Raw genomic sequence first — 26255 nt, forward strand, 5'->3', positions numbered from 1 at the left:
ATATTAAAATACATCATTTCGCCAGGCATGGTGACTCACACCTGTAATCCCAGCACTCTGGGAGGCCGAGGCAGGAGGATCGCTTGAGGTCAGAAGTTTGAGACCAGCCTGGTCAAAGGGTGAAACCCCATCTCTACTAAAAAATACAAAAATTAGCCAGGTGTGGTGGCATGTGTCTGTAGTCCCAGCTACTCAGGAGGCTGAGGCCCGAGAATCACTCAAACCCAGGAGGTGGAGGTTGCAGTGAGCTGAGATTGCACCACTGTACTCCAGTCTTGGCAACAGAGCAAAACTCTGTCTCAAAAAAAAAAAAAAAGCCATTTGCTTTTTTCCTCCCCATAATAATACTCTTCCTCACTAAGTTCTTTCTGATATTTTTCAATTAGTCAGAGGACTGAATATACAGATAGCAAGATGTTTGGGGGTTGGGGGAGGAATAGGAATATGTTCTTTTTACCAACTGTCCTGACTTAAACTCCTCCTGGACATTTCTTGTAAAAATAAAGATTCTTGTAAAAATACAGACTAGCCAGCCTGGCCAACCTGGTGAAACCCCATCTCTACTAAAAATACAAAAATTGGCTAGGCGTGGTGACAGGCACCTGTAATCCCAGCTACTTGGGAGGCTGAGGCTGAGGCAGGAGAATCACCTGAACCTGGCAGGCAGAGGTTGCAGTAAGCCGACATCATGGCACTGCACTCCAGCTTGGGTGACAGAGATTCTGTCTCAAAAAACAAAAACCAGACTAGCTCCTGAAGTAGCCCTTCCTCATGATTCTGTGCGTGCTATAAGCCTGTTTTCCCCTCACTGTCTTTTATTTGTGTCGGTACCAAAATTTTCTTTTTTGAAAAATATCAAGTGTCATAGCAGTCTATTACCTTTTCAGTCTCCTGCTGTAAGGCGGAGGTCACTGCTTCCTCCAGTTCCTTCTGGGCCACACGTGTCTGTTCCTGGAGCGCCTCATATTGCTCCTTAGCCTGATGAAGCTTTTCCCGAAGAGCTGTCAACTCACGTGGGCTCAGCTTGGTCTGATTCTCTTCCATGAACCCCTCAATGTCCTTGACAACAGTGGCAAATGAGGTGGCATGATTCTGAATGTCATCCTGTAAATCCTTAACACAAGAAAATAGGAATGGCAGAGCCTTCAACTTTAGTGCTTCTAAGTCCTCTAATGGTATAAAGATGGAATGGCTAGGATGACATATAGTCCTGTATATAGTCCCTGACAACAATTTGCTTCAGGTTTAGGCTTAAATCAATGCAAAGAAATTTGATTTTGTTTTCTAAGCAAATATTTAGTGAAGCCAAAAAAGGAGGTTGTCCATAAACATGAACATGAGAGATTTTTCATTTTGCAATGCATTATCCTCAAAGAGATCATTCTTTCCATAAAGAATTGTTGACAACATGATCTCAGCAGAGTCGAGGCCTGATGGGCCCTTATACTCTCTTGGATATCACTCCTTATCCTTAATGTGGCCTGCGGGGTCCAGTGTGATACAGGTCCCACTTACCCCTCCAACTTCAACTTTCCCTAATTTTCCTCTTGTTCTTTGCAGTCCAGTTGAACTAGCTTTCTTTTGGTTCTTGAATATGTTGTGCTCAATACCACACCCACCTCAAGACCAATATATAAGCCTCTGCCTGGTATGTTCTCTTCTTCCTCCTACCTCTTCATGAATTAATGCCTACATATCTTTTATTTCTCAAGTTTAGGTGACACTTCTTCAAGATAATCTTTTCTGAAATCCTAGACTAGATTAGGTCTCTCTGCTATATGTTCTCATATGAGTTTTCCTTCACAGATATAACAGTTACTAATTTTATGTTCATTTTTATAATAACCTGTATAATTTCTGTATGCCCTGCTAGACTGTGTGCTTCACAAGGCCAGGGATGATGTCTGTTTACCATTATTGCTAACCCTTGAGCGCTAAATATTTGTCAAAGGAATGAAAAAATCACCAGGCATGGTGGCTCAAGCCTGTTATCCTAACACTTTGAGAGGCCAAGGCCACGGCAGGAGGATTGCTTGAGCCCAGAGTTCGAGACCAGCTTTGGCAACATAGTGATACCCCATCTCTACAAAAAAATTAAAAAATTAGGACATGGTGGCTTGTGACTTTGTCCCAGCTCCTGGGGAGGCTGAGGTGGGAGGATTGCCTGAGCCCAGGAGATCGAAGCTGCAGTGAGCCAAGATAACGCCACTGTACTCCAGCCTGAGCAGTAGAGCGAGACTTTGTGTCAAAATTGACAGATTCACACTGACCTTCAAGTCACTTTGGTTCTTCTGCAAAGCAGAGAGATCCTGCCGGGTGGTTCTGCCTTGGTGGCCTGCCAGTGCTCTTTCTGCCTGTCCTACCCAACTGCAAAGATCCTCCAGTTGCTGGTGACAGGTATTTTGTTGTTTCTGCAGGGTCTAATTAAAATGCAAAGGGGTCAAGAGACATTTCCTAATTCACATTTTATAAATACAAGAAACTCCCTGAAATGTAAAACAGGAAGGTTATATCTCAAGGATGGAAAAGTTGGTGGGAGACTAGAATAGGGAAAGACACAGAAGTCATATTCGGAAAGCTCCCCTCATTTGGACAGTCCATTGATCTGGGTCTATGGATTGGATAATCAGGATAATTATGAGAATGCTTCTAGTTCAGGTTTTGGTTTGAGAGCTCCTTCACCAGACTGCTGTTATTATCTTTGGAAATGGAGAAGAAAGAGCCCAGATGCTTGAAATCCACACATGATAATGGTGATGATAATAATTTAGTGGTTCTGATCAATCCCTCCACTAGAACCAGAGATTTGCTACATAATATGCAAAAGTAGAAGAATTGGAGTAGAAAGAAAAATCAAAGACCTGGATAATTCATAAGTTAATCGAGCTTCTTAATAATTGAGCTGACTTTATAAATCAAATGTCTCATCAATCCAGAGACTCATTAAATAAAATGATTACACGCCAGGCATGAAGGGCTAGATTTGGCTATTTTGAGAAGGAAAGTGCCCAAGAATAGCAACTGGCTCAGTCCTTTAGGTGTCTACACTAATATCAAAGGAACAGGCCAGGCCCAAGGAGAGAGAGGGAATATGTTTCTGTGCCCAATCCTTTCTCTAGATTTTATCTCAGTTGTATGACACTGAAGCACCTGACTGAGCAATTGAGCATGATGTGTTCTCCTGACCATCCTTCTAAAACCATTTTCCACCAGTTTCTACCTTCTGATGGCGCTTTAGTCACCTGCACTTACAGACAGGTGCCCAAATTGGCCCTCTCTCCCCCTCTTTAGGACAAATAGAAGGGCTCTGGAAGAGAACTCCTAAGAGCTCTTCAGCTGTAAAACAGGATCTTCATGGGTTAGGATGGGTGCAGACTGAATCTGAAAAAAGCAAAGCAAACAAGTTAACACAGAGACATACACACACATTCAAGGCAAATATTGAGAGAAGCAGAGCATTTCTGACAATAACAAGGTTAATAAGCATTGTGGAATTAATTACACGCTCAGGGAGAATGTTCACATGCAGTTCTATCACCTGCTGCAGCTCAGGAGTCTACTCTGAATCTGGGCTGGGTCTTGTCTTAATGTGGCTCAGACGAATTTTACTTCATTAATTATCTGAAGGTTATATCATGCTATATAAACTCCTGAATGAGAGCATTGCATATGCTCAGTTTTCAAAGGTAACCTAAAGCTTTCCATTAGTATATCTCAATTTCAATATAGTTGAAAAAATGAGACAGTAATAGGGGACATATGGCACCAACTACCCTAATTCCCTTAAAGTCTGACTCAAAAGCTCAATTTTTTGCACAATATTTAATAAAGGAGCCCTTGAGACAAATTTTATGGTGATAATGACAATTCTAATGTCATCTTGCTACATGCCAACTTACTATTCAAATAGCAGAAATGGCATGAACATCATTCTGGGTATTCTAAGGTTTTGATGTTATTATTAATGTAACTATGTTGAGTTGAGCTTTGCAAGAAGAGAGTTGTGATGAAAGATGGTAGGATGGTTAGTTTTTTGTTTGTTTGTTTGTTTTAGTATCATCCCTGCTTCTACATACTGTTTTCCATGACTGAATAAGCAAATAAGCACTGGGCACTATAGTGTGAGGAAAGGGGCAAGAAAATAATATTAATTCTTAAAGAGCCAAAAATTAATATGATTCTAATAAAATTTCCTGTCAGCCACTTAAGGATTGTAAAGGAACCTTATGGTAAATCATTTGAAATAGATTAAATAGAATGAAACTGATTTCAGAACCCTTCTCCTCAAGAGCTCAGAGTATCTAGATGTTCTTACGAGCCCTCAAAACAATGCTAAAGGAGAAAGTAAAGTAGGGAAAGGACTAGATACATGATTTTCATTTGAAATTCAGAGACAATGAGATACAGTGAAGGAAAAGTCTCACTAAAAGAAAACACTTGCATATGTATACACATGTCAACACATACATTCTCTCACACATACATAAAATCAAAGACATGGCAAGAACAACAGCCAGAACAGGTGCCTCCTAGACTAGAACCATACTGGCCTGCATGACATGAAATTTCAAAACTGGTAAACCCAGGCTCCTGCAATGATGATACACAGAGTCTGGCCAGAAAACCCAATGACAGAGGACATCCCCAAAGACAAACTGAGCCCAGCTGCTGGTTCAGTCTGACCTTCACCAGGGCTTCCTGCTCCATTTGTTGAAGATGGCCCTGCAAGGCATCCACCTGAGCTGCAGTCTGCTCCAAAATGTCCTGGAAGGACCTCTGCAGTTCATTCAGAAGCCTCAGCATCTGTCGATTCTGCTGAGGGGACAAGTCCTGGGCATGTTCCGAGATAAAGAACTGAACATCAAAAGCAAGAGCATCCAGCTGAGATTTCCTTTCAGCCATGGGCTGTTTCAAATCCTAAGGTAAATGGAAAAAGGAAACAAAAAACCAAACCAAACCATGATACTTTCATTTCTCAGTCCATGAAGAAAACCAACAGAATCAGAGAGGCTAATTTCCTGTATTTTCATAACTGTCACTAATAATTCTAGGGCCAAACTAGAATTAAAGTCTCTCTCGGCTGGGCGCGGTGGCTCATGCCTGTAATCGCAGCACTTTGGGAGGCCAAGGTGGGCGGATCACAAGGTCAGGAGATGGAGACCATCCTGGCTAACATGGTGAAACCCCGTCCCTACTAAAAATACAAAAAATTAGCCAGGCGTAGTGGCGGGCGCCTGTAGTCCCAGCTACTTGGGAGGCTGAGGCAGGACAATGGCGTGAATCCGGGAGGCAGAGGTTGCGGTGAGCCAAGACTGTACCACTGCGCTCCAGCCTGGGCGACAGAGCAAGACTCCGTCTCAAAAAAAAAAAAAAAAAGTATCTCTCACTTTCAGTCTCTCCAAACTCCTCATAAATTAGAATTAAGTTTCCTTTACTGGACCTACCTTGATTTCCAAATGCAGTAAGCAGCTCAATTATTTATGCTAGCATGATTATACTATTGTTAATCCAAAATATCTGTGAATTTTTTTTTTTTTTTTGATACAGAGTTTCACTCTGTCACCCAGGCTGGAGTACAGTGGCGCGATCTTGGCTCACTGCGAGCTCTGCCTCCCAGGTTCATGCCATTCTCCTGCTTCAGCCTCCCGAGTAGCTGGGACTACAGGCACCCGCCACCACGCCCGGCTAATTTTTTGTACTTTCAGTAGAGATGGGGTTTCACTGTGTTAGCAAGATGGTCTCGATCTCCTGACCTTGTGATCTGCCCGCCTTGGCCTCCCAAAATGTTGGGATTACAGGCGTGAGCCACCATGCCTGGCCTTTTTTTTTTTTTTTTAAACAGTCTTGCTCTGTTGCCCAGGCTGGAGTGCAGTGGTACAATCTCGGCTCATTGCAACCTCTGCCTCACTGGTTCAAGCAATTCTTGTGCCTCTACCTCCTGAGTAACTGGGCCTACAGGTGCTCACCACCACGCCTGGCTAATTTTTTGTATTTTTAGTAGAGACAGGGTTTTGCCATGTTGGCCAGGTTTGTCTCAAACTCCCAGCCTCAAGTGATCTGCCTTCCTTGACCTCCCAAAGTGCTGAGATTACAGGCGTGAGCCACGCGCCCGTCCATCAATTTTTAAAAAAAATTTTGGAAAGTATAACATGAATTTCTGATCTGAGATGTACCTAATTATACTTTCTTAGGTTCAAATATCTATTTGTATCTGTCCAGCAATGAGTTACTGGTAGGCCAGTACTGAGAAAATATATAATTTGTTTGTGATTCGCTAAATTTTTTGTTTTTTGAGACAAGATCTTGCTCTGTCACCCAGGCTGGAGTGCAGTGATGCATACAAAGCTCAACGCAGCCTGGACCTCCTGGGCTCAAGCAATCCTCTCACCTCAGCCTTCCAAGTAGCTGGGACCACACGTGCGCACCATCATGCCCAGCTAATTTTTTAAGTTATCTGTAGACATGGTGTCTCACTACATTGCCCAGGCTGGTCTCGAACTCCTGGGCTTAAGTGATCCTTCCACTTAGCCTCCGAAAGTGCTGGGATTACAGGCATGAGCCACCACGCCCAGCCTAAATTTTGATTTTCTGAGTAAATTATACTGTTTATACTATTTTTAAAGCTGAAAGATTACACTCAGACTTTCTTGTTATAGTTACATTTTTCCCTTAAAGTAGTAAAAACTGTCCAAACACTAAAATCATCTGTTTTCAGATTATTAAAAGCAAGCAATCTTCCCATATTTAGTGATTATCAATTATGTTATACTGGATCTCCATCACTTTGAAACTGAGAGTAGATCAATTCAGAGTAGTCAATCCTGCAGAGCAGGCAGAAAGGGCTTCTTGAATATTTATCACAATGTTACAGTAGGTAGTTAGGCAGACATGAGCAGGGCATGAGAGGCCTTGCCCACCTCCACATCACCTGATGGTCACCTCCAAGAATGTCAGGTGACCATCAGGTGATGGTCAGGTGGTTGTTCAACCATCTCTCTAAAATAATAATTGGTTGCAGCCGGCAGCAGAGAAAGGCAGGCTCTCAATAGATAGAAAACACCTAAAGCTGGTGATTAGCAGCTTCCCAGTAAGATCTCAGGAGCTGGGCGAGTGGGCTCAAGCATGAGCACTAAGAGGTAAAGTGGCGGAGTTTAAACCGGTATATGAACTTCCTCTAAGAACGCTCAACTGGTAAGGGAAAAACGCCTCAAGTGAGCATGTATACAACTTTAGTAAACACACTGCACATGCGACCCCTCCCAAGTGCTAGCAGGTCACTGCACATGCAGACAGCCCACCCCAAGGGAAGAATCAGGGGAGGAGAAACGTAACCCCTGGAAGCATGCCAACATATAAAACCCCAAGTCAAAGGACAGACAGCACACTTGGATCTCTCAAGTTGCCCGTTTGGCCCTCTTCCAAGTGTACTTTACTTCCTTTCATTCCTGCTCTAAATTTTTTTTTTTTTTTTTTGAGACAGAGTCACGCTCTGTCACCCAGGCTGGAGTCCAGTGGCATGATCTCAGCTCATTGCAATCTCCACCTCCGGGGTTCAAGCGATTCTCCTGCCTCAGCCTCCCAAGTAACTGGGATTACAGGTGCCTGCCACCATGCTCAGCTAATTTTATATATTTTTTTTAGTAGAGACGGGGTTTCACCATGTTGGCCAGGCTGATCTTGAACTCCTGAACTTCAGGTGATCCTCCCACCTTGGCCTCCCAAAGTGTTGGGATTTATAGGCATGAGCCACCACGCCTGGCCCTAAAACTTTTTTTTTTTTTGAGATGGAGTTTCCCTCTTGTTGCCCAGGCTGGAGTGCAATGGCGCAACCTCAACTCACCACAACCTCTGCCTCCCGGGTTCAAGCGATTCTCCTGCCTCAGCCTCCCAAGTAGCTGAGATTACAGGCATGTGCCACCACGCCTGGCTAATTTTGTATTTTTAGTAGAGACGGGGTTTCTTCTCGTTGGTCAGGCTGGTCTCGAACTCCCGACCTCAGGCGATCCGCCCGCCTCGGCCTCCCAAAGTGCTGGGATGACAGGCGTGAGCCACCGCGCCCAGCCCTAAAACTTTTAAATAAACTTTCACTCCTGCTCTAAAACTTGCCTCAGTCTCTCCCCCTGCCTTATGCCCCTTGGTCAAATTCTTTCGCCTGAGGAGGCAAGAACAGAGCAGCTGCAGACTCACATGGATTTGCCGCTGCTAACAATAAGACAAAGCTTTCTTCCTCTGTGAACATGATAATTTAGGAAACTATCACTGGAAAAACAAGGCTCAGACTGTTGTTCTCTGCTACAAGAGGATTCATATGTTATAACTAGGGGAGGGCACCAATGCATGAAATGCTCTATGTCTCTATGTTTTTATATCTCATACTATGTCATGGTAATTTTTTTCATGCTTGCTTCTTTGTAATACCTCAGCAAACAGATAAAGCCTGAATAAAGTCTGAAACTCCCTCAGTGATATCTTTGGATAAAGGGTATAAAAAGAGGAGGCAGGTCAACTGTTGCATCATAAAGAGGGATGAGATTGTGTACAAGGTTGATCATGGACAAACTTTTATGTCTGCTTCTCTTAAGATTGGGGAAGAGGGAGAAGATAGAACAGAAGGAGGGGACATTTCTAGTTCTATTCTGACATTCTAAAAAGTTGAAGGAGAGGGGTATCTCTCTATAGCAGAGGGTTGATAAACCACTGTAATATACCTGATATAGTCTTAAATAGAACAAAAAAAGAGAACAATATTGGGGAGAAAACTCTCTGGTTCACATGTATCTCATGGTCTTAACTTTTCTCTCATTGACTAATAAAAAGAATCAATTAAGCTGGGGCTTAAGAAGAAGAAAAGCAACTCTCTAAGCAGGGGGGTCAACAAACTATGGCCCCCAAGCAAAATCTGGCCTGTCACATGTTTTTGTAAATAAAGTTTTATTGGAACATAGCCATAGCCATTTGTTTATGTACTATCTATGGCTGCTTTAATTTTGAGTGATTGCAACAGAAATAGGTCTTCTGCATACGGTTCATAAAGCCTATAATATTTATTATCTGGCCCTTTATTTTAAAAGTTTGCTGACCAGACGCGGTGGCTCACGTCTGTAATCCCAGAACTTTGGGAGGCCAAGGTGGGTGGATTGCCTGAAGTCAGAAGTTCGAGACCACTCTAGGCAACATGGTGAAACCCCTCTCTACTGAAAATACAAAAAATTTAGCCTGGCATGGTGGTGGGTGCCTGTAATCCCAGCTACTTGGGAGGCTGAGGCAGGAGAATGGAGGTTGCAGTGAGCTGAGATCGCACCACTGAACTCCAGCCTGGGTGACAGAGCGAGACTCCATCTCAAAAAAAAAAAAAAAAAAAAAGTTTGCCAACCCATGCTGTAAATAACCGATCAAAAATTCTCCTGAGTTCAGTCATGGTGGAAAGCACTGCAGCGATTTCACAGGAACTTAGAATTACCATCTGACCTAGCAATCCCGTTATTGGGTATATACCCAAAGGAATGTAAATTATTCTATCATAAAGACACATGTGTGTGTATGTTCAGTACAGCACTATTCACAATAGCAAAGACATGGAATCGACCTAAATGCCCATCAATGGTACACTAGATAAAGAAAATGTGGACACCACATTTTATGGAATACTATCCAGCCATAAGAAAGAACGAGATCATATCCTTTAAAGCAATATGGATGGAGCTGGAGGCCATTATCCTAAGCAAACTAACATAGGAACAGAAAGCCAAATATGGCATGTTCTCACTTATAAGTGGAAGCCAAACAAGAACACATGGATACTAGGAGGGGAACAACAGATACTGGGGCCTACTTGAGGGTGAGGGGGTGGGAGCAGAGACAGGATCAGAAAAAATACCTATTGGGTACTATGCTTATTACCCAGGTGATAAAATTATCTGTACATCAAACCCTCATGACATGCAGTTTACCTATATAACGAACCTGCACATGTACCCCTGAAACAACAACAAAAAATCTCCTGAAACTGCTATGTGTGTGTGCACGTAGGACTGGATCTTGGTCAAAAAAGAAACAAAGGACGGATCCTACATGCTCATTTATAAAGAGAGGATGAGATTGATAATAACAGGTCATTCAGTAGATGGTCTCTCAGAGAATAGCTGAAAGGAGAAATGATCATTATCACTGAAGCTCCAGGGATATGATTTTTTTTTTTAAGACGGAGTTTCGTTCTTGTTGCCCAAGCTGGAGTGCAATGGCGCGGTCTTGGCTCACTGCAACCTCTGTTTCCCGGGTTCAAGCGATTCTCCTGCCTCAGGCTCCCAAGTAGCTGGGATTACGGGTGCCTGCCACACCGCCCGGCTAATTTTTTTGTATTTTTAATAGAGACGGGGTTTCACCATGTTGGCCAGGCTGGTGTTGAACTCCTGACCTCAGGTGATCTGCCCACCTTGGCCTCCCAAAGTGCTGGTATTACAGGTGTGAGCTGCCATGCCCGGCCAGGGATATGATAATTATAAACCTAAACGTAGCTGACTTTATTTATAAAATGGAAAATCAGACTTTCTAAGAAAGATAAATGGCCGGGTGCAGTGGCTCACGCCTGTAATCCCAGCACTTTGGGAGGCCGAGGCGGGCGGATCACCTGAGGTCAGGAGTTTGAGACCAGCTTGGCCAACAAGGTGAAACCCCATCTCTACTAAAAATACAAAAATGAGCTGGGCGTGGAGGTAGGCGCCTATAGTCCCAGCTACTCGGGAGGCTGAGGTGGGAGAATCACTTGAACCCGGGAGGTGGAGGTTGTGGTGAGCTGGGACTGTGACACTGTACTCCAGCTTGGGCGACAGAGCAAGACTCTGTCTCAAAAAAAAAGAAAGATAAATATGGATACTGGTTTGCCTAGCAGGAAAATAAAATTGATATAACTCAAAGGACAAAGAAAACGTGCTTGAGTTTACCTCATACTGTTGGAGACAGCGGTTCAGGCTGTCAACATCTGTTTCACTGTTAGATCCCTTGCTGTTCAGAATAAGATTGGTATTGCCAACCCAGGCTCTCAGATCTTGAAGTCTGCCTTCTAGCTGTGTGTGCTGATTTAACACTTTAGTCTAAGAAATAAATGGAAAATCACATTATGAAAATCTCCCAACCACCCAGACTTTGTAAGCCTTTATGAATAAAAGCAAAATGCTACCTTTTCTATTTCCACAGCATTCTGGAAGTGGAGTAGCCTGGAATTCCAAGTGTCACTCACAGAGCTGAGAGACTTCTGAAGATTCTTGGCATCTTTCTCTAGAGCCTTCAACAGTTGAGCAGGAACTTCTTGAGGCTGGCTGATGATAATCTGATTCACACACTCCAACTCCTGACTGACCAAGGTGGTCAGATCCTTTAACTCCCTGTCTAATACCTGAGGGAATAAAGTGGAGTTACCTATAAAAGCAAGACTAGAAACCCTCTGGGAATCAGCTGTGAACACATTTCTCTCTCACCCCATGTCTACACACACTTTAGGGCTTAGAAAATGTTTTTATGTACGTTCATTAGTTTACTTGGTTCTCGCAATCACTAATTCATGATGCAGGCAAGGTAGATGTTACTGTTCTGGATTTACAGAAGAGATGCCTCATTGCTTAAAAAAAAATGTGAACGGTGTCCAAGGTCACCCAGCTGGTAAGCAGTACAGCCAGGACTTGGATTCAGGTTTTCTCACTCAGTGCAGTGTGCTCCCTCCACTGTAACTTGCTGCCTCTCTGAGAGTGTCATTATGCCTTTCCCCAAGGAGCAGCTGTGCAGAATTAATGTGCTACAAAATAAACCCAACGGATGACTCTTCCACTCTAAATTCCAGGGTCATGGAACCAAAGAACACATAGCTAACCCCAACCAGCTTTTCCACTCATCTAGTCTGTAATATTCTGGTCCTTAACAGATAAGCCGGAAATAAGCTGTGGAAGAACTTGACATAGTTCTTTGGGGCATCATCCTCAGCCCCAGTTCAGCCACCCTACCCAAGGCCACACACTAGATATTGAGAGAACCAGTAAACCACTACAATCTGTCTTCATGGTGACTCCAATCCTATGACAACTCTTAACCTCCAATTTCAGTGAAATAGCCACTCTTTCTCCCTCTCAAGGCTGTCTTTCTATGTTTTTAGGGGACTGGTTCTATCAGTTACCACTTCCTCTCTCTTCTAACTTCAAGTTCTCCTTTTTAATTGGTTCTTTCTCCTCAGTCCAAAACCCATTCAAAACATTTCTTTCAATCCATCTCCTTCGAGTAGTGTCCCACCTCATTCCTTGCCTGTACCTAAGACTTCTGGAAAGAAGGATCTATATTAATTGTCTCCACTTTCCAACCTCCCATTTCTTCCAGCTAGAAGTTAGTTTATATCCCATCACTCCACTGAAACTGTTCAAAGTCACCAATAACTTTCAGGAGCTGAATCTCCCCTTCAGTCCTCATTGTACTCAATCTCCCTGTGGTAGTTACTAGGGCTGACTCCTCCTCCTTTGGTTTCTGTGAGACGAGTGTTTCCAGGTGTTCCTCAGAGATCTCCAGTTAGACTTTTTCAATCTATTTTTGTTGCTGTTGTTTCTTTGTTGGTCCTTTAAATGGTAGTGCTTTTGAATATATTTTTCTTTCTTTTTTTTAAGACAGGGTCTCAGTCCGTCTCCCAGATTGGAGTGCAGTGATGCATTCATAGCTCAATACAACCTCAAACTCCTGGGCTCAGGCAAATCCTCCTGCCTCAGCTTTCTGAGTGGCTGGGACTAGGGTGTATACCACCAGGCTTGGCTAATTTCTTACTATGTTGCCCAGGATGGTCTCAAACTCCTTGGCTCAAGCAATCCTCTTGTCTTGGCCTACCAAAGTGCTGGGATTATAGGCATGAGCCACTGTGACTGGCCCTCAGTATGGTTTTCTTCCTAAATAGTCTGTATTTTGTCCAAGTTTCTTTTTCTTTGTTTTAGCCTCTCCTTTTGTATCAGAAGCTTTCTGGATGCTGAAGTGGAGTGTAATGCCCTAAAAAGCTGACTACAAACTCTGCTGGCTGTAGTCTTCACTGAGGGTGATGGAGCTGGGCCATACAGTTGGGAAACCACTTATATCAGTACCATTAGGTCTTCCCCCTTGGGCTGGTCAAACCATAGCGGGAGCAAGGATATAGCTCAAAATTCAGTATGTATGTGAACTTCCAGTTAATCCTACTGATTTCTGTATGGAATATTTACCTTCAATAAATGGCTGCTCTCCCTAGTCAAGAGACACTTTGAATTACTTTCCTCAGAGGATGAACATTCAGTCTTTCGTTAGAGCACAGCACGAGCAGTTGCCAGGCCACGTGAAGTAAGTTGAAAATCTAAAGGTCTAATTGCTTCTTAAACAGACTTTAAACCAATTATAAGCCCGTTTGTATATCCATTTTCATCTCTTTCTGGTGCTCCCAATTTTTGAGGCTTTGGGGAGTTCTGTAGTGTAAATCAGGTTGTTCCTTAGCTTCCTCCACTTTAAGTTGAGGATCTGGTTTACTCTAGCTTGCTAAGGTAGTTATCCCCTCATCCAGCTGCTTTGTAACTTCTAAAATTTTACTGCTGTTTTCTCCTCTCTTGCTCTTTTCTTTATGAATTTATGCGCTAAAAAAAAAAAAAAAAAAAAACCCAAAAAACCTTTTTCCTGATGTCTTAGTATAGTTTTAGGAAGTAAGAGAGATTAACTTACATATCTAATCTACTGTTTTAAGCCTCCAACATTTCTTGCTTGAATTACTGCAATAGTTTCCTAACCAATCACTCTGCCTTTGAACTTACCTAAATCAATCCAAAACCACGCAGGTAACAATTGGTAGGGCCGGGCGTGGTGGCTCACACCTGTAATCCTAGCACTTTGGGAGGCCGAGGAGGGCAGATCACGAGGTCAGGAGATCGAGACCATCTTGGCTAACACGGTGAAACCCCGTCTCTACTAGAAATACAAAAAATTAGCTGGGCGTGGCGGCAGGCGCCTGTAGTCCCAGCCACTCGGGAGGCTGAGGCAGGAGAATGGCGGAAACCTGGGAGGCGGAGCTTGCAGTGAGCCGAGATCACGCCACTGCACTCCAGCCTGGGCAACAGAGTGAGACACCATCTCAAAAAACAACAACAACAAAAAAAAACCAAAAACCAAAAAACAAACAAACAAGAAAAATTAGCCGTGCATGGCGGCGGGTGCCTGTAGTCCCAGCTATTCGGGAGGCTGAGGCAGGGGAATTGCTTGAACCCGGGAGGCGGAGGTTGCAGTGAGCCGAGATCGCGCTACTGCACTCCACCCTGGGTGACAGAGCAAGACTCCATCTCAAAAAAAAAAAAAACAACAAAAAACCAATTGGTAGTAATTACATTCATAGCCAAATCCGAGGTCTGTTCAAGTTTATCCTTTATAAATTTTATCCAGTCTATCCAAATGTAGCCCATCCCATAATTATCTGACAAGGGTCTGAGATTGTTTACCCTAGAATAGAGTGCAAGCAGGTCCTTATAAGTCTTGAAATCTTCAAGGAAGATGGAGGCAGCTATCTTGAAGCTGGTGTCTGTGGTGGAAGTCTCTGGGAACCTACCTTGGCCTGACACAGCAGATCCTGTAGTTCCGCCAGGTTTAGCTCCAAAGGTTGAATCTGTTTGGTCCTCATTTCAATGTTCCGTAACAGAGACAGATAGGATACTAGCTTTTCATCATGTTCTAAACAGAGTTGCCGGGTAAATACATTCTGTGGAGCCAAAAAGAAAGCTGACTCAGTTCTGACATTGTCCTGTAAGTCAGCTTTAGAAGCAGGCAGGGGTTTTTGCTAGACAAATAGAAGCAATTTTTACTGCACATAGAGTGGGATAAAATAAAACATTTTGTTTAAGTCATTTCAAATCAATAGACAAAGGTGATTTTACCAGTTTCCTCAGAGAGCAGAAGCTCAGAGCTATCAATCTACAAGCATCATTTTACCAAAATTTCCAAAAGCTATTCTGATTTCAGGTAGCATCGTCCTAGTATTTCTATTAGCTCGTTTCTATTTAAAACCCTTGCAGATTTCAGAAAGACATTCAGAGCCAATGCCTAATTTTCCAACAACTTTGCTGCAAACAGATGATGATAAACTAAGTTATATCTTAGAGAATCATCTAGTGCCTTAAAATGTATATAGGCATACAATTACACATATGTAAACTCTGTACCCAGTTAAGAATTTTAGCAGTAAACTAATTGTATCTTTAGGGGGAAAAAAAAAAAAAAAAAAAAAGCACACCACTTACCTGAGTTGCTCTGAAGGGCTCTGGGTTTACACCTCCATTTCCCTTTCCTCCAGGTGCAGTCATGAAGGGAGTTTGTTCACTGCCAGAGCTTTCTCTGAGCTTTTCCTGTGGTGTCTTCTCTGTCTTCACTGCAGAGCATACTGTTAGGGACACTGTCTTTTCTTCACTGGTCTCTAGAACAGCAGGACTAATGATGGCATTCTGTTGCCCTGTATTCTCTTTTTGAGACCCTCCTTTGAATAGTTTCTCTGGAAGAAAGGATCCCAAGACTCTGGAACCTCTCTGAGTCACTATGTCCTCAATGGATCCTGCTTCTAGACTTGTAACATTAGGGTTTGCCATTTCTAGAAATTTCTCTCCAGTTATTTCCTGTGTTGCTATTTCAGATTTGAGAGTTCCACAAAGTTTATCATCACTTTTGCTGCCCTGATGATGAAAGTCTTTTCTGTCTGAGAATTCTAGATAACTGACTTCTTTTGAATCTGGTCTAGAAACTGTGATTTCTTCCAATTTAAGACCTCTTGCTGGGTCAAAAGATACTTCTTGGTATGACTTTTCTTTACATTCATTAGATGAGGAAATTAGATGTTTGGTTTCCTTAGTTTTCGAAGTAACCCAAGAATCTTGATGATAGTTGGTCTCCTGTCTGGTGGTTCCTTGGAAAGACTTGTCTGTTTTGGAAATTTGGGATGGGCCTGTCACTTGGGCTTTTCCATCTGATTCCTGGTAGTGCAATCCTTCAGGTCTTGGGGTCATACAAGGGAATGGTTCACTCTGGGCCCCACAGGCAATTTCTTGAGATAAGTTTTCTTCTGGTTTTAAAGTCAAGCAGAGACTTAAATTGTTTACTTTTCCTTCATTGGCCTGTTTAGAGCTGAAGAGTGTTAAAGCATCTGGATGTTTTACGGAAATTCCTTGAGGTACCACTTGGGAAGAGGACTCTTCAATTTTAAAAGTAATAGAAAATCCCATTTCTGTATCAGCTTCTTTCCCTTTTTCACTTGAGGTCATTTCCCTAGGTTGGCTCTTTATATTGGAGTCATGCTCATCTCTAATGGCAGTTTCCTGATACAACTTTTCTTCAGAAAGAAATGCTGGTTTGCATGTTCTGATACTTTCTTCTACAATCACCTCCCTCTTCTCTCTCTTACTTTTCACCCCAGCATTCATTGGTTGCTGCAAAACCTGCTCACTCGGCAATTTGCCTGATGTTTCACAATATGTTTCTTGTACTTCCAAAATCACTTCCCCTTGATTTTCTCTTATTTCTTCAGAATCTAGACATGAGGTAGACTGCTTCATATGAGAAATAATTTCTATTTTTGTCACTGCTTTTTCCTGCTCTTCATTTATATCATTTCCCATGTTATTTCTAGCCACTTCTTTGAGTTTAAAATCACAAACTTCAGAGTAAGGGTGTGTCAATGACACCTGGCCCAAGGATTTACCTTTAAGATTATGAGGATTTATGATACTGATAAATTCTTTAGCATCTGGAGACATTCTTGGCTTACGTTGATCCTTGCACCCAAATTCCTTTAAGGAAATTTTCCTGCTCTTTTTTGCCTGCTCCCCATCAGAAACTCCCACTTTAACCTTTTCTTGTGCAGACTGATTTTCAACTTGAAGTAATCTCTCACTCTCTTCTACTTTATTACAACTCATTTCAGCAGTCTGATTACAAGCAATTAACATATCCTTTCTTAGAAATTCACTTTGTAATGCACACACTTCAATCCCTTCTTGCTTTTTAATCTGAGCCCTGTGATCACTGAACTCTGAACTATCTATTTGGATCATATTTGCCAGTTCAGGGCTGATCAGTCTTTTCTCAATAGCTTCCGCTAAAGTCACTCTCTGATCACTAAATATGTCAACAATTCCTCCATTTAACACCTGATGAGATGCAATAATTCTGACCATGTTTTCATCCACCAGTTTCTCTTCCAAAGCTGATGCCAATGTCAGTCTTTTTCCAGTAGCAGTATCTATGATTCCACCAGTATTTGCCTGGGCTTCCAGAATCTTCAGCGTAGATGCAAAGTCTACTTTTCCAAGCTGAATTGCTTGAGACAATGTAAGCACTTTGTCGTTCACCCCATCTTTAATGTCTGAGAAGGGAATTACTTCTAGATATCTCTGTCCAGATTCAATATCAATCTTACATTTCTTGACTAATTCTGAGTAGGGGACAATTCTGCAGTTCTCGGGATCTACAATGCCATGCATCATTCCTGGAGACAATACTGCTTCATTAGTTAACAGTCCTTCTTTTTTAGCTTCTGCCAAGGTCAATCTCTGACCAGAAATGAGATCCACAAAGTTTCCAGTAAAGGCCTGAACCTCCTGGATTTCTCTTTTCAGGTCTGGGGAAATAAGATCTAATTTTATGGCTTTAGGGAGGGAAACATTTTCCTTTGTTTCAGGATTAAAAATCTGATGGATGTTTAAGTTCTCAACTCTTTTGAGTTTCTCGGCTATATCTTCACCAATTAAGCCATGTCTGAAGGCATTATCAACAGAAAGTCTCATCCCAGATATATGGTGAATGATACCTCCATCTACCACTTGCTTAGTCAACAAACGAACGGCCTCCTCTCTCTCCAAAAGACCTCTGTCAATGGACTGCACAACTGTTAAAGGGGCTTTACTATCAGGGTCTATAAGTCCTGTTGTTTCCATTTGTAAACTAATTAATCTCTCCCTAACTGTTTTTTCAGCATCTCTACCTTTGGAAGCTTTCTCCAGATTTATAAGTTCTGGCTGGTCAGCAACGTCCACCAAGCCAAGAGTTGAGGCCAAAGTTACTGAAACTTTTTTGCCTCGTTTCAGATCAATAATTCCACCAGTCACCACCTGCCTCTCTAAAATTCTGGTGGCTGTTTCCTTTTCAAGAAGTCCAACTGTAACTGCATCCTTTACAGAGCATAGTGTGTGGGTACGGGGGTCTAAGATACCACTTATAGCTTTGTCTGCCATGAGGACATTATGTAATAATTTCTCATCCATCAGACCTTCATTAATGACTTCTTCAGTTGTCAAAGACTCACATGTCTGAGAGTCAAAGAATCCCTGAAACATGTTCAGCTTCTCCATAAGCTTCACGGCAGTGTGACTTGGCACAATGCCTCGGGATATTGCTTCATTTAGTAAGAGCTTTTGACCTGTTTGTTCATGAAAGATACCACCATCTACTAACTGTGCAGATAATACATTTAAGGTAGCTTCTTCAACCAATTCTGATGGATGACTGCATGACAGAAAAGTTTCCCTGCCATTATCTTCCTCATCGGTCTTTTCTAACATCATCATACTACCACCTGCGATGTTCTGTGCTTCTTGACTTTCTTTATGGTCATCCTTAGCCAGAAATGTTTTCTTTAACATTTCCTTTTTGTCCAGAGGATGAACATTCCCATCAGTTTCAGACTTTAGTTCTAATTTTATACCTAGAGTTTTCTTTACCTGAACTTGTGACTTTTTGCTTTGGGGTTTTATGTGAGATCCTCCAGTTTCATCATGAATATATTCAGTCTCAAGAGTGTGTGCTTGTTCATTCTGACATGTAAAGGAAGTGTTTCTTAGAGGCTGATGTTCTTTCTTTGGTGTTTCAACAGAAAAAACATCTTTGTCAACCACTAACGGCACACCTTCCGCCTCTGCAGAAGGTACGGTCAGGAGGTGTCCCCTGCTGGCATTTTCTCTGATAGACACTGCTGTTTGGTCTTCCCTTTTGGTACCTATCAACTGCCTTTGTACCTCTAATTTGACTTTATTTATTACCTTCAAAGCATCAACATTTGGATTTCTCTCTTTGTGTTCTACAAACAGATCCTGTTCAGGGTTCTCTACAGAAGAATCTTCTGTTTCTACAGTGGTCTTTTTGCCTTTTTCTGTAGTGCAATCTTCCTGATCGGGATATTCTTTGTTCTGAGAAGAAAACTGGAACTCAGGCAGCCTCACAGTCCACCCATCACTGAAAGTTCCTGAGATTTTCACATTAGCTGATTCTTGCAATCCCTCAGGAGTTTTTTGCCTTTGATGCCCAATTTCAACCACTTTTGGAGGACTTGTCTGATACTCATCTCTGGATGTTAGTGTCTCCATCAGCTCTTTATCTAACAGAAGCAGCCTCTGTCCATTTTGCACATTAATATAGCTGTGAGTCATCAGCTGGAACAACAGATTCTCACTCTGGCTTGCTATGGCCTTAGGTTGGCTCTTGCTGCATGGTAGAACTGCTGCTCTAGGATTAATATTTTGTTCTGCAGAGTCTGCTAGTTGCATGTGAGGCATCACATCAGGTATACAAATCGATTTTAAGTTATTGGCAAGATCTCTATCCAGGATACCACTTTCTATTGCTTTCTTCCAGGACAAAATCTCTGTGGTTGCTGGTAGAAACAGAGCCTTAATATGCTGTCGGTTACTAAGGATTTTATGTGCTAGTTCAGTAGACACAATACCTTGTTCTAGGGCATCTGTAATTGGGAGGATCTCTCCAGATTCAGGCCACAGCAACCCCATGAATGACCAGAGGGACTCCAGAATCACAAGAGCGATCTTAGCAGCTACTAGATCATTGCTCACTGCTTCATCTATTGTTAGCCTTTGCCCCGTGACAGTGTCTATGATGCCTCCTGTCTGAAGCTGCCTTATGAGGATAGCACAGGCCATATCTTGGTCAATCAAATTATGTCTTACAGCCTCTTCCACTGTAAGTCTGTGTCCTGTTCTTGGATCTACTATGCCACCAGCAAAAAGCTGAACTTCCAGCAACCGGACAGTGACCTGCCTATCTATTAGCCCTTCCTGAACTGCACGGAAAATGCTAACCTTCCGGCCTGATTTCAAGCTCACCATCCCTCCTGCCAATTGTTTGACAGGCAGCAATTTGAATCCTGATTCCTGGTGGACAATACATCGCTGCACCAGATCCAGCAAACCAATTTTCTCAGCTGTGTTAGGGTCTATCAAATTCTTGGATGTTCTAAGATAAGACTCTAATACTGAATGAAGCCATGCTGAAATGAGGCCTTGATGAAAAGCCTCTTCCAGGTTAATACAGTTCTCACTAGGGGAAAGACTGAAACCTCCAGTTGCCAGGTGAGCTTCTAAGATTTTCAGTCCAACTCTCTCACTGATTATTCTCTTTTCAATTGCTTCCACCACAGAAAGAGGGCCTCTGCTCTCAGTAAGCCTGCTTATTAAGGCCAGGGCATCCTGTAGCTCCCGGAGCTGCTGGTACATCTGGGGATTAATGAGGTTTCTGGCTATGCCCTCCTCCAAAGAGAGGTTTTCACCGGTCTCAGGGGCAATGAGGCCAGACATGATAACCTGAGATTCCAGAAGCACCAGGCCTGTGTCTTGGTCAAGGAGGCCCTTTTGCATGGCTTTGAAGATGGGAAATATCTCCACTGTGCCTAGGTCAATCACCCCAGCAACTGCTCTGCAATCCTAAAAAAAAAAAAGAGAGAAGGAAAAGAGAAGAAAAAGAAAACTGAATCAGAGCCAATGGCAAAGCACAACTATCGAAAGGAGTCATTTAAAGAACTATAGTAAATAGGCCAGGCATGGTGGCTCACGCCTATAATCTGCCCAAGGCAGGCAAATCATGAGGTCAGGAGTTTGAGACCAGCCTGACCAACATGGTGAAAACCCCATCTCTACTAAAAATACAAAAATTAGCTGGGTGTGGTGGTGCGCACCTGTAATCCCAGCTACTCAGGAGGCTGAAGCAGGAGAATGGCTTGAACCCAGGAAGTGGAGGTTGTAGTGAGCTGAGATTGCACCACTGCACTCCAGCCTGGGCAACAGAGCAAGACTCTGTCTCAAAAAAAAAAAAAAAAAAAAAAAGTACTATAGTATACAAAATTCTGACCACAAGAAAAACCCAGCATGGGATAAGCCCCAACATGTAGGAAATATTCTGAAGCAAGCCACCCAGTGTTAATACTAAAAAAGAGTTTTTCTACACTGCAGAATGTTTAATAGGTCAGAAGTTCCTAGATTACTTGAGAGATAGTGGCATTAAGCATATCTGAGTGACAAGCTCTACAGGGTGGCAAGCAGTGAAAGTGATAGGATTTAATCTTATTTCTAAGACTAAATCATCATAAACATTCTTAAAGACGCATAACAGTTCCCCCAAAGTGAGAATTCAACGCCATATAACAAGTTTTTGGTGTTGCAAACCACACAGAAGACTCTGGAAGTAGCAATTCCCTGCTGATGAGCACAGCAGGACTGGTCCATAGAATAAGAGAGATTTATGCAGCCCAAAAGCTCCAGAACAATTGTGCGTCCCAGTAAACAGGCCTGTGTATACTACTCAAGCAACTATTTAGCAAGCGGGATACTCATATTCTTGGACAATGCTAGCTTCTCCCAAGGCGATGGCTCTAAATTAAATTAGTTCTAGGTCTTGGAAGTAGCAAGTCAAGGAAGAAACAGATTGGGGACCCTTGCCTATGGAACCACTAGTAACTTTTCTTCTGGTCCAGGCTAGAATGGGTAGTACAATAACAATGACTACAGCTATCACTTATTATTAGATCTACTAAACACTGACATTTAATTCTCACAGTAATCCTATGAAAACAATTGTTTGAATCTTTAGTTTGAAGAAATGAAAATGAGGCATAGAGTTTAGGTAACATGTCCAAGGTCACAAAACTAGTGAGTTCCAGAAACAAATCAAGGTCTGATTCTAAATCTTGTTTGTCCTCCCAGAGTCAGACCCAGAAAACTGTAAAAGACAAGTACAGTAGAGTCACATCTTAACACAGGAGTTAGGTCCTAAGGTCAGTGAATAAGGCATATACGCTGTCAAAATTACCCTTGCAAATCCTAGAAACAGCTCCTAAAGAATTCTCATTTTTGAGGTCTTTTATCACAGAATAATACATTCAGATTTTAAATTATTTAAGTGTTTAACCACTTACAACACTTCATCATTTTTATTACTCTCCAACTTTTCAGCTCTTCTTGTTCATGTTCATTATTTTCATTTTCTGTATATAATTTTATCTGTCCTTCTTTGGTCAGTGCTACTTTCTGATTACTTAATTTAACTCTCTATCTTATTGGTAGAGGATCTTGTGGAAGCAATTTCCAATTATTTCCCTGCCTCCTAAATAATGGCATTCCATTTTATCTCAGTGAGTAAGTTCCGTAAGAGCTGATCCATTGCCCATGAAGGTCTAGGAACAGTAGCTATCATTCAATAAACATGGGATGAATATGGATAAATAATAAGGAAACCCTTAAAATCATTAAGCCATTTCCCCTCAGATTTTAGAAACACGCACTGAGGATTTCAAGCTTGATGAGGTGCATACAATAAGAATACAGAATGGATAGCAAATGAAAGAACAGTATATTTGGTTCTCATCTCCATTTCTACATATGTGTTCAATCAATGGAATAACTGACAGACTTCTCTACACTATTTAAAGTATTATTTATTCCCTATCCCCATGTTTTCTGACCAAGAATAGAAAGTCCAATTCGTATAATTTAAACATATATATTATGCAAACTCACTATGTGTCTGTTTTAAAGAAATTGAAGGAAAAAGTTCACTGGAATGTGATACCTGAAAAATTTCAAGATACCTGAAAAATTCCTTTTAGAAAATCCATGAAAGACTATTCAGAACAGACAATATGACAAAGAAAAACATCCCTTTGAGAACTTTCCATTTCTTTTGTGAGATTCATGGAGTCTCAAAAATGCTGACATTGAAGAAAGGCCTGGAGTGTAGCCAAAGAGAAAAGTCTACACTGTTACTTCCAACACCCTCATATAATTGAAGGATAGGCAGGAAATAGCTGGGAAAAAATCCAGAAAAACTCATTTCTGTCCTACCAAACATGGACATTCTGACCTAAACAAGCATTAAGAGATAGGAGAGGAGGAAAGAAAACATAAAAGGCTTCTACTTACCAGAGTTGCAGGGCACGCCTTGGGCAGATAAAAGATAGAGCCTTATGGAGCAGCTCAGCCGTATCACACACACAGTGTAAGCTTGGTGTTAGCGTCCAGCATGCGACTGTTTGTTTTTGCAAAAAAGAACCCCAAACAGGTCGTCCTCTTTTCCCTTTGTGCATTTGTGCTTAAACTCCAAAGGGTTAGTGAAACTTGTAAGCAAGGATGTCAGTTAATCAGAACAATACTTCACATGAAACACACAAACAGTACAGGAGACACATCATGCTCAATGTAGTGGTGCTCAGCAGCTTGTCTTTCTTTTTTTCTTTTTTCCTATTCCCTCCTCTTTTTTAACCTTTCAAAATGAGAACTCGATGTTCTCAGCAAGCAATTGTTAAAACTTTTCACATACTCCCTTATATGGTGAAGCAACAAGCCACTGGAAGTGGGCTACCTTAAATGGAGAATGTTACACCAGCACTTTGTTTTTGGAAATATACCATCAAATCATAGCTGGTTCTGTCTTGTGGTCTTTACAACTCTAGCTCCTGTTGCACAAAATTTATATCTAAGGACCAGAATCAAGACATGCTTTGTCTGAATATCATTTTGAGCATCATCTGGACCAAATTTGACTATCACGTGAGCTTAATTTTGGCCTGCCCCATATAAGTTGGCCATTGCTTCACAACATAGGAAATAAGCAGGCAAACACACATATATATCCCAGAGACACATGTATATAATATGGTAAGTGTACACACACGCACAGGTATCCAGGAAGAACTTAGGACAACCAGTAGGAACTATGATGACTTTCATATGGTCCAGGAAATGAACATGGAGGGGAACTGGTCAAGATGCCACATGATGAGATGACTATGGGTGAAGGGAACCAGCGTCTTAGTCAGTGAAACTACTCTACCAGTTTGCTTTGGAACTTAATATTTCTTATTGCCTTAGTACAGAGGGAAGAGGTTCACAGGTTTTTCTTCCCAATATCCAGAACTTTTGGCTGTCAACTTTTGAGTGGCAATGCCACAAGTGAGCATCTTACTGCCCTGTGATCACATATAATACAGAATTTATGTTCTCCTAGACTGCTGTCTGCCACAAAATGGCACAAGACAAAAAAGGTGAACCAGGTCTAAAGGGTTAGCTGTAAGTGTCTTCTAGTGCTTTTGACTGACCAACACATCATGGAACCCCAGTAAAGAAACACAAGACAAATGGCTGCTAAGGTGAGGTTAAAAATTAAGTCACATTGGTCATGGAAAGCTAGTGATCATGACTCTGAATCAGCAAAGCTGCTTTCATACCATTCAAAAGGTATCCACACAATATTTGGAGATGAAAACTAAAAGTACCTTTTGTTCTGTCTGGTGAGCCAACTGGCTCTGAAGCTGCTGAAGCTGATTTGCAGAACCATCACAAAGGTCATGGTAAGCCTTGTTTAGGGCATGCAATTGCTCAGATATTTGTTTCTTCTCTTTTTCTGAGAGCCTGGAAGATGAAGCATTAAAGCTTTTTTAGGGAAAAAAAAAAAAATCTCCAAACTCTGCTCTATTGCTTCAAAATTGCTACTTCTTCATCTTGGATGGATGATCTTCTTCCATATTCATCGGAGACTTTGGCACTTCAGTCAGTTCTTTGGTCTATCTCAAAACAAGTCATGGTTCTTGGTTATGTCAACGCTATGTCACCCCTATGCTTGTAGTTCAAATGACCTCATCTCCACTTTAGCCCCACCCCCAAATGTCAAACTTAGATCCTTCTATCATCTGAAATTATTCTGCTTCTGAAATCTTAGACTTCAAGAATCCACTATATGATTATAACTCTACCTTTCAGTTTTATCTTTCTTTACTCCTTCTATACCTATTTTATTTTTAAAATAAAATATTTAAAACAGGCAGAAGAATGTAACAAATTCTCATTTACCTATTGTCTAGCTACCCAGCTTTCATTTCACAATTTCCTATTTTACATATTTGCTTTAGGCCCTTTTCTTTTTCTTCTCTCTTTTTTTTTTTTTTTTTTTTTTTTGAGATGGAGTCTCGCTCTGTCACCCAGGTTGAAGAGCAGTGGTGCGATCTTGGCTTACTGCAACTTCCACTTCCCAGGTTCAAGTGATTCTCCTGCCTCAGCCTTCCGAGTAGCTGGGATTACAGGTGTCCACCACCACGCCCAGCTAATTTTTGTAATTTTAGTACAGACTGGGTTTCACCATGCTGGCCAGGCTGGTCTCGAACTCCTGACCTCAGGTGATTTGCCCACCTCAGCCTCCCAAAGTACTGGGATTATAGGCGTGAGCCACTGCACCTGGCTGCTTTAGACCCTTTTCTAAGAAATCAGACATTACAGATATAACTAAAGCCCACTGTATATTTGTCACCAAGTCCATTCCTTTCCCTTTCTTCCCAAAGGTAATCACCTCTTGAATCTGATGAATACTGCAACTTTCTTTTTTCATTCCATATTATGTTTCTGAGAATGAACTCTGTTGATTCAAATGGGATCTATCCATCAACTTATGGATATGTCCTAAGCCTTCCGTAATGCCTCCATTTCCTCTTATTCTATCAGTCCTCTCTATTAAGTTTCTTGTCTTCAGAGGCCAGACCCCACAATCCATATTCTTGATCAGTTCCTTACCATTATCCTTGCACTCTCCACTCACTAACCTGATAAAAGCCCAGCCCCAAATCAATCAAACCACCAGTCTCTTCTGCTCCTACACTAAGGCTGCTAGGTAAATCCAGTTAGAGAAAAAAAAATTCCACAACCACATAGACAGAGCCCACTGGTTTCCAATCTCAACTGGGCCACAATACTTTCTGACAATCCTCTTGTAAATTCCCAGCCAAGTCCCTCTTCCTTTCTCCTCGGCATCATCCTTTCAACAAACCTCTCCACCTATTTCAAAGAGAAAATACAGACCATTGGGCACTAATTCTCTTACTTTCTGGCTTCAGTCCTAACAAATTTACCTCTATCCATACCTTTCTTAATCTCCTTTCCCTCATCTCCACCTCAGAAAAAAGGTGGTCCCAA

At 41.9% G+C, this 26255-nt stretch overlaps 1 protein-coding gene across 14 annotated transcripts in view; it reads right to left on the reverse strand.

Moving 5' to 3' along the window:
* MACF1 (microtubule actin crosslinking factor 1) overlaps nt 1-26255 on the reverse strand; it is a 401556-nt gene that overhangs the window by 135673 nt on the left and 239628 nt on the right. For 7 of the 14 annotated variants that reach the window (XM_063715090.1, XM_063715068.1, XM_063715020.1 and 4 more), the window contains 8 exons: nt 24569-24704; nt 15270-20726; nt 14582-14731; nt 11177-11392; nt 10941-11090; nt 4684-4917; nt 2271-2420; nt 880-1113 (listed from right to left, as the gene is read on the reverse strand). In XM_063715090.1, the coding sequence (XP_063571160.1) occupies nt 880-1113; nt 2271-2420; nt 4684-4917; nt 10941-11090; nt 11177-11392; nt 14582-14731; nt 15270-20726; nt 24569-24704 (6727 nt within the window). 14 annotated transcript variants of the gene reach the window in all.

Source organism: Pongo abelii, chromosome 1 (assembly GCF_028885655.2).
Source record: "Pongo abelii isolate AG06213 chromosome 1, NHGRI_mPonAbe1-v2.0_pri, whole genome shotgun sequence".
Lineage (NCBI taxonomy): Eukaryota > Metazoa > Chordata > Mammalia > Primates > Hominidae > Pongo > Pongo abelii.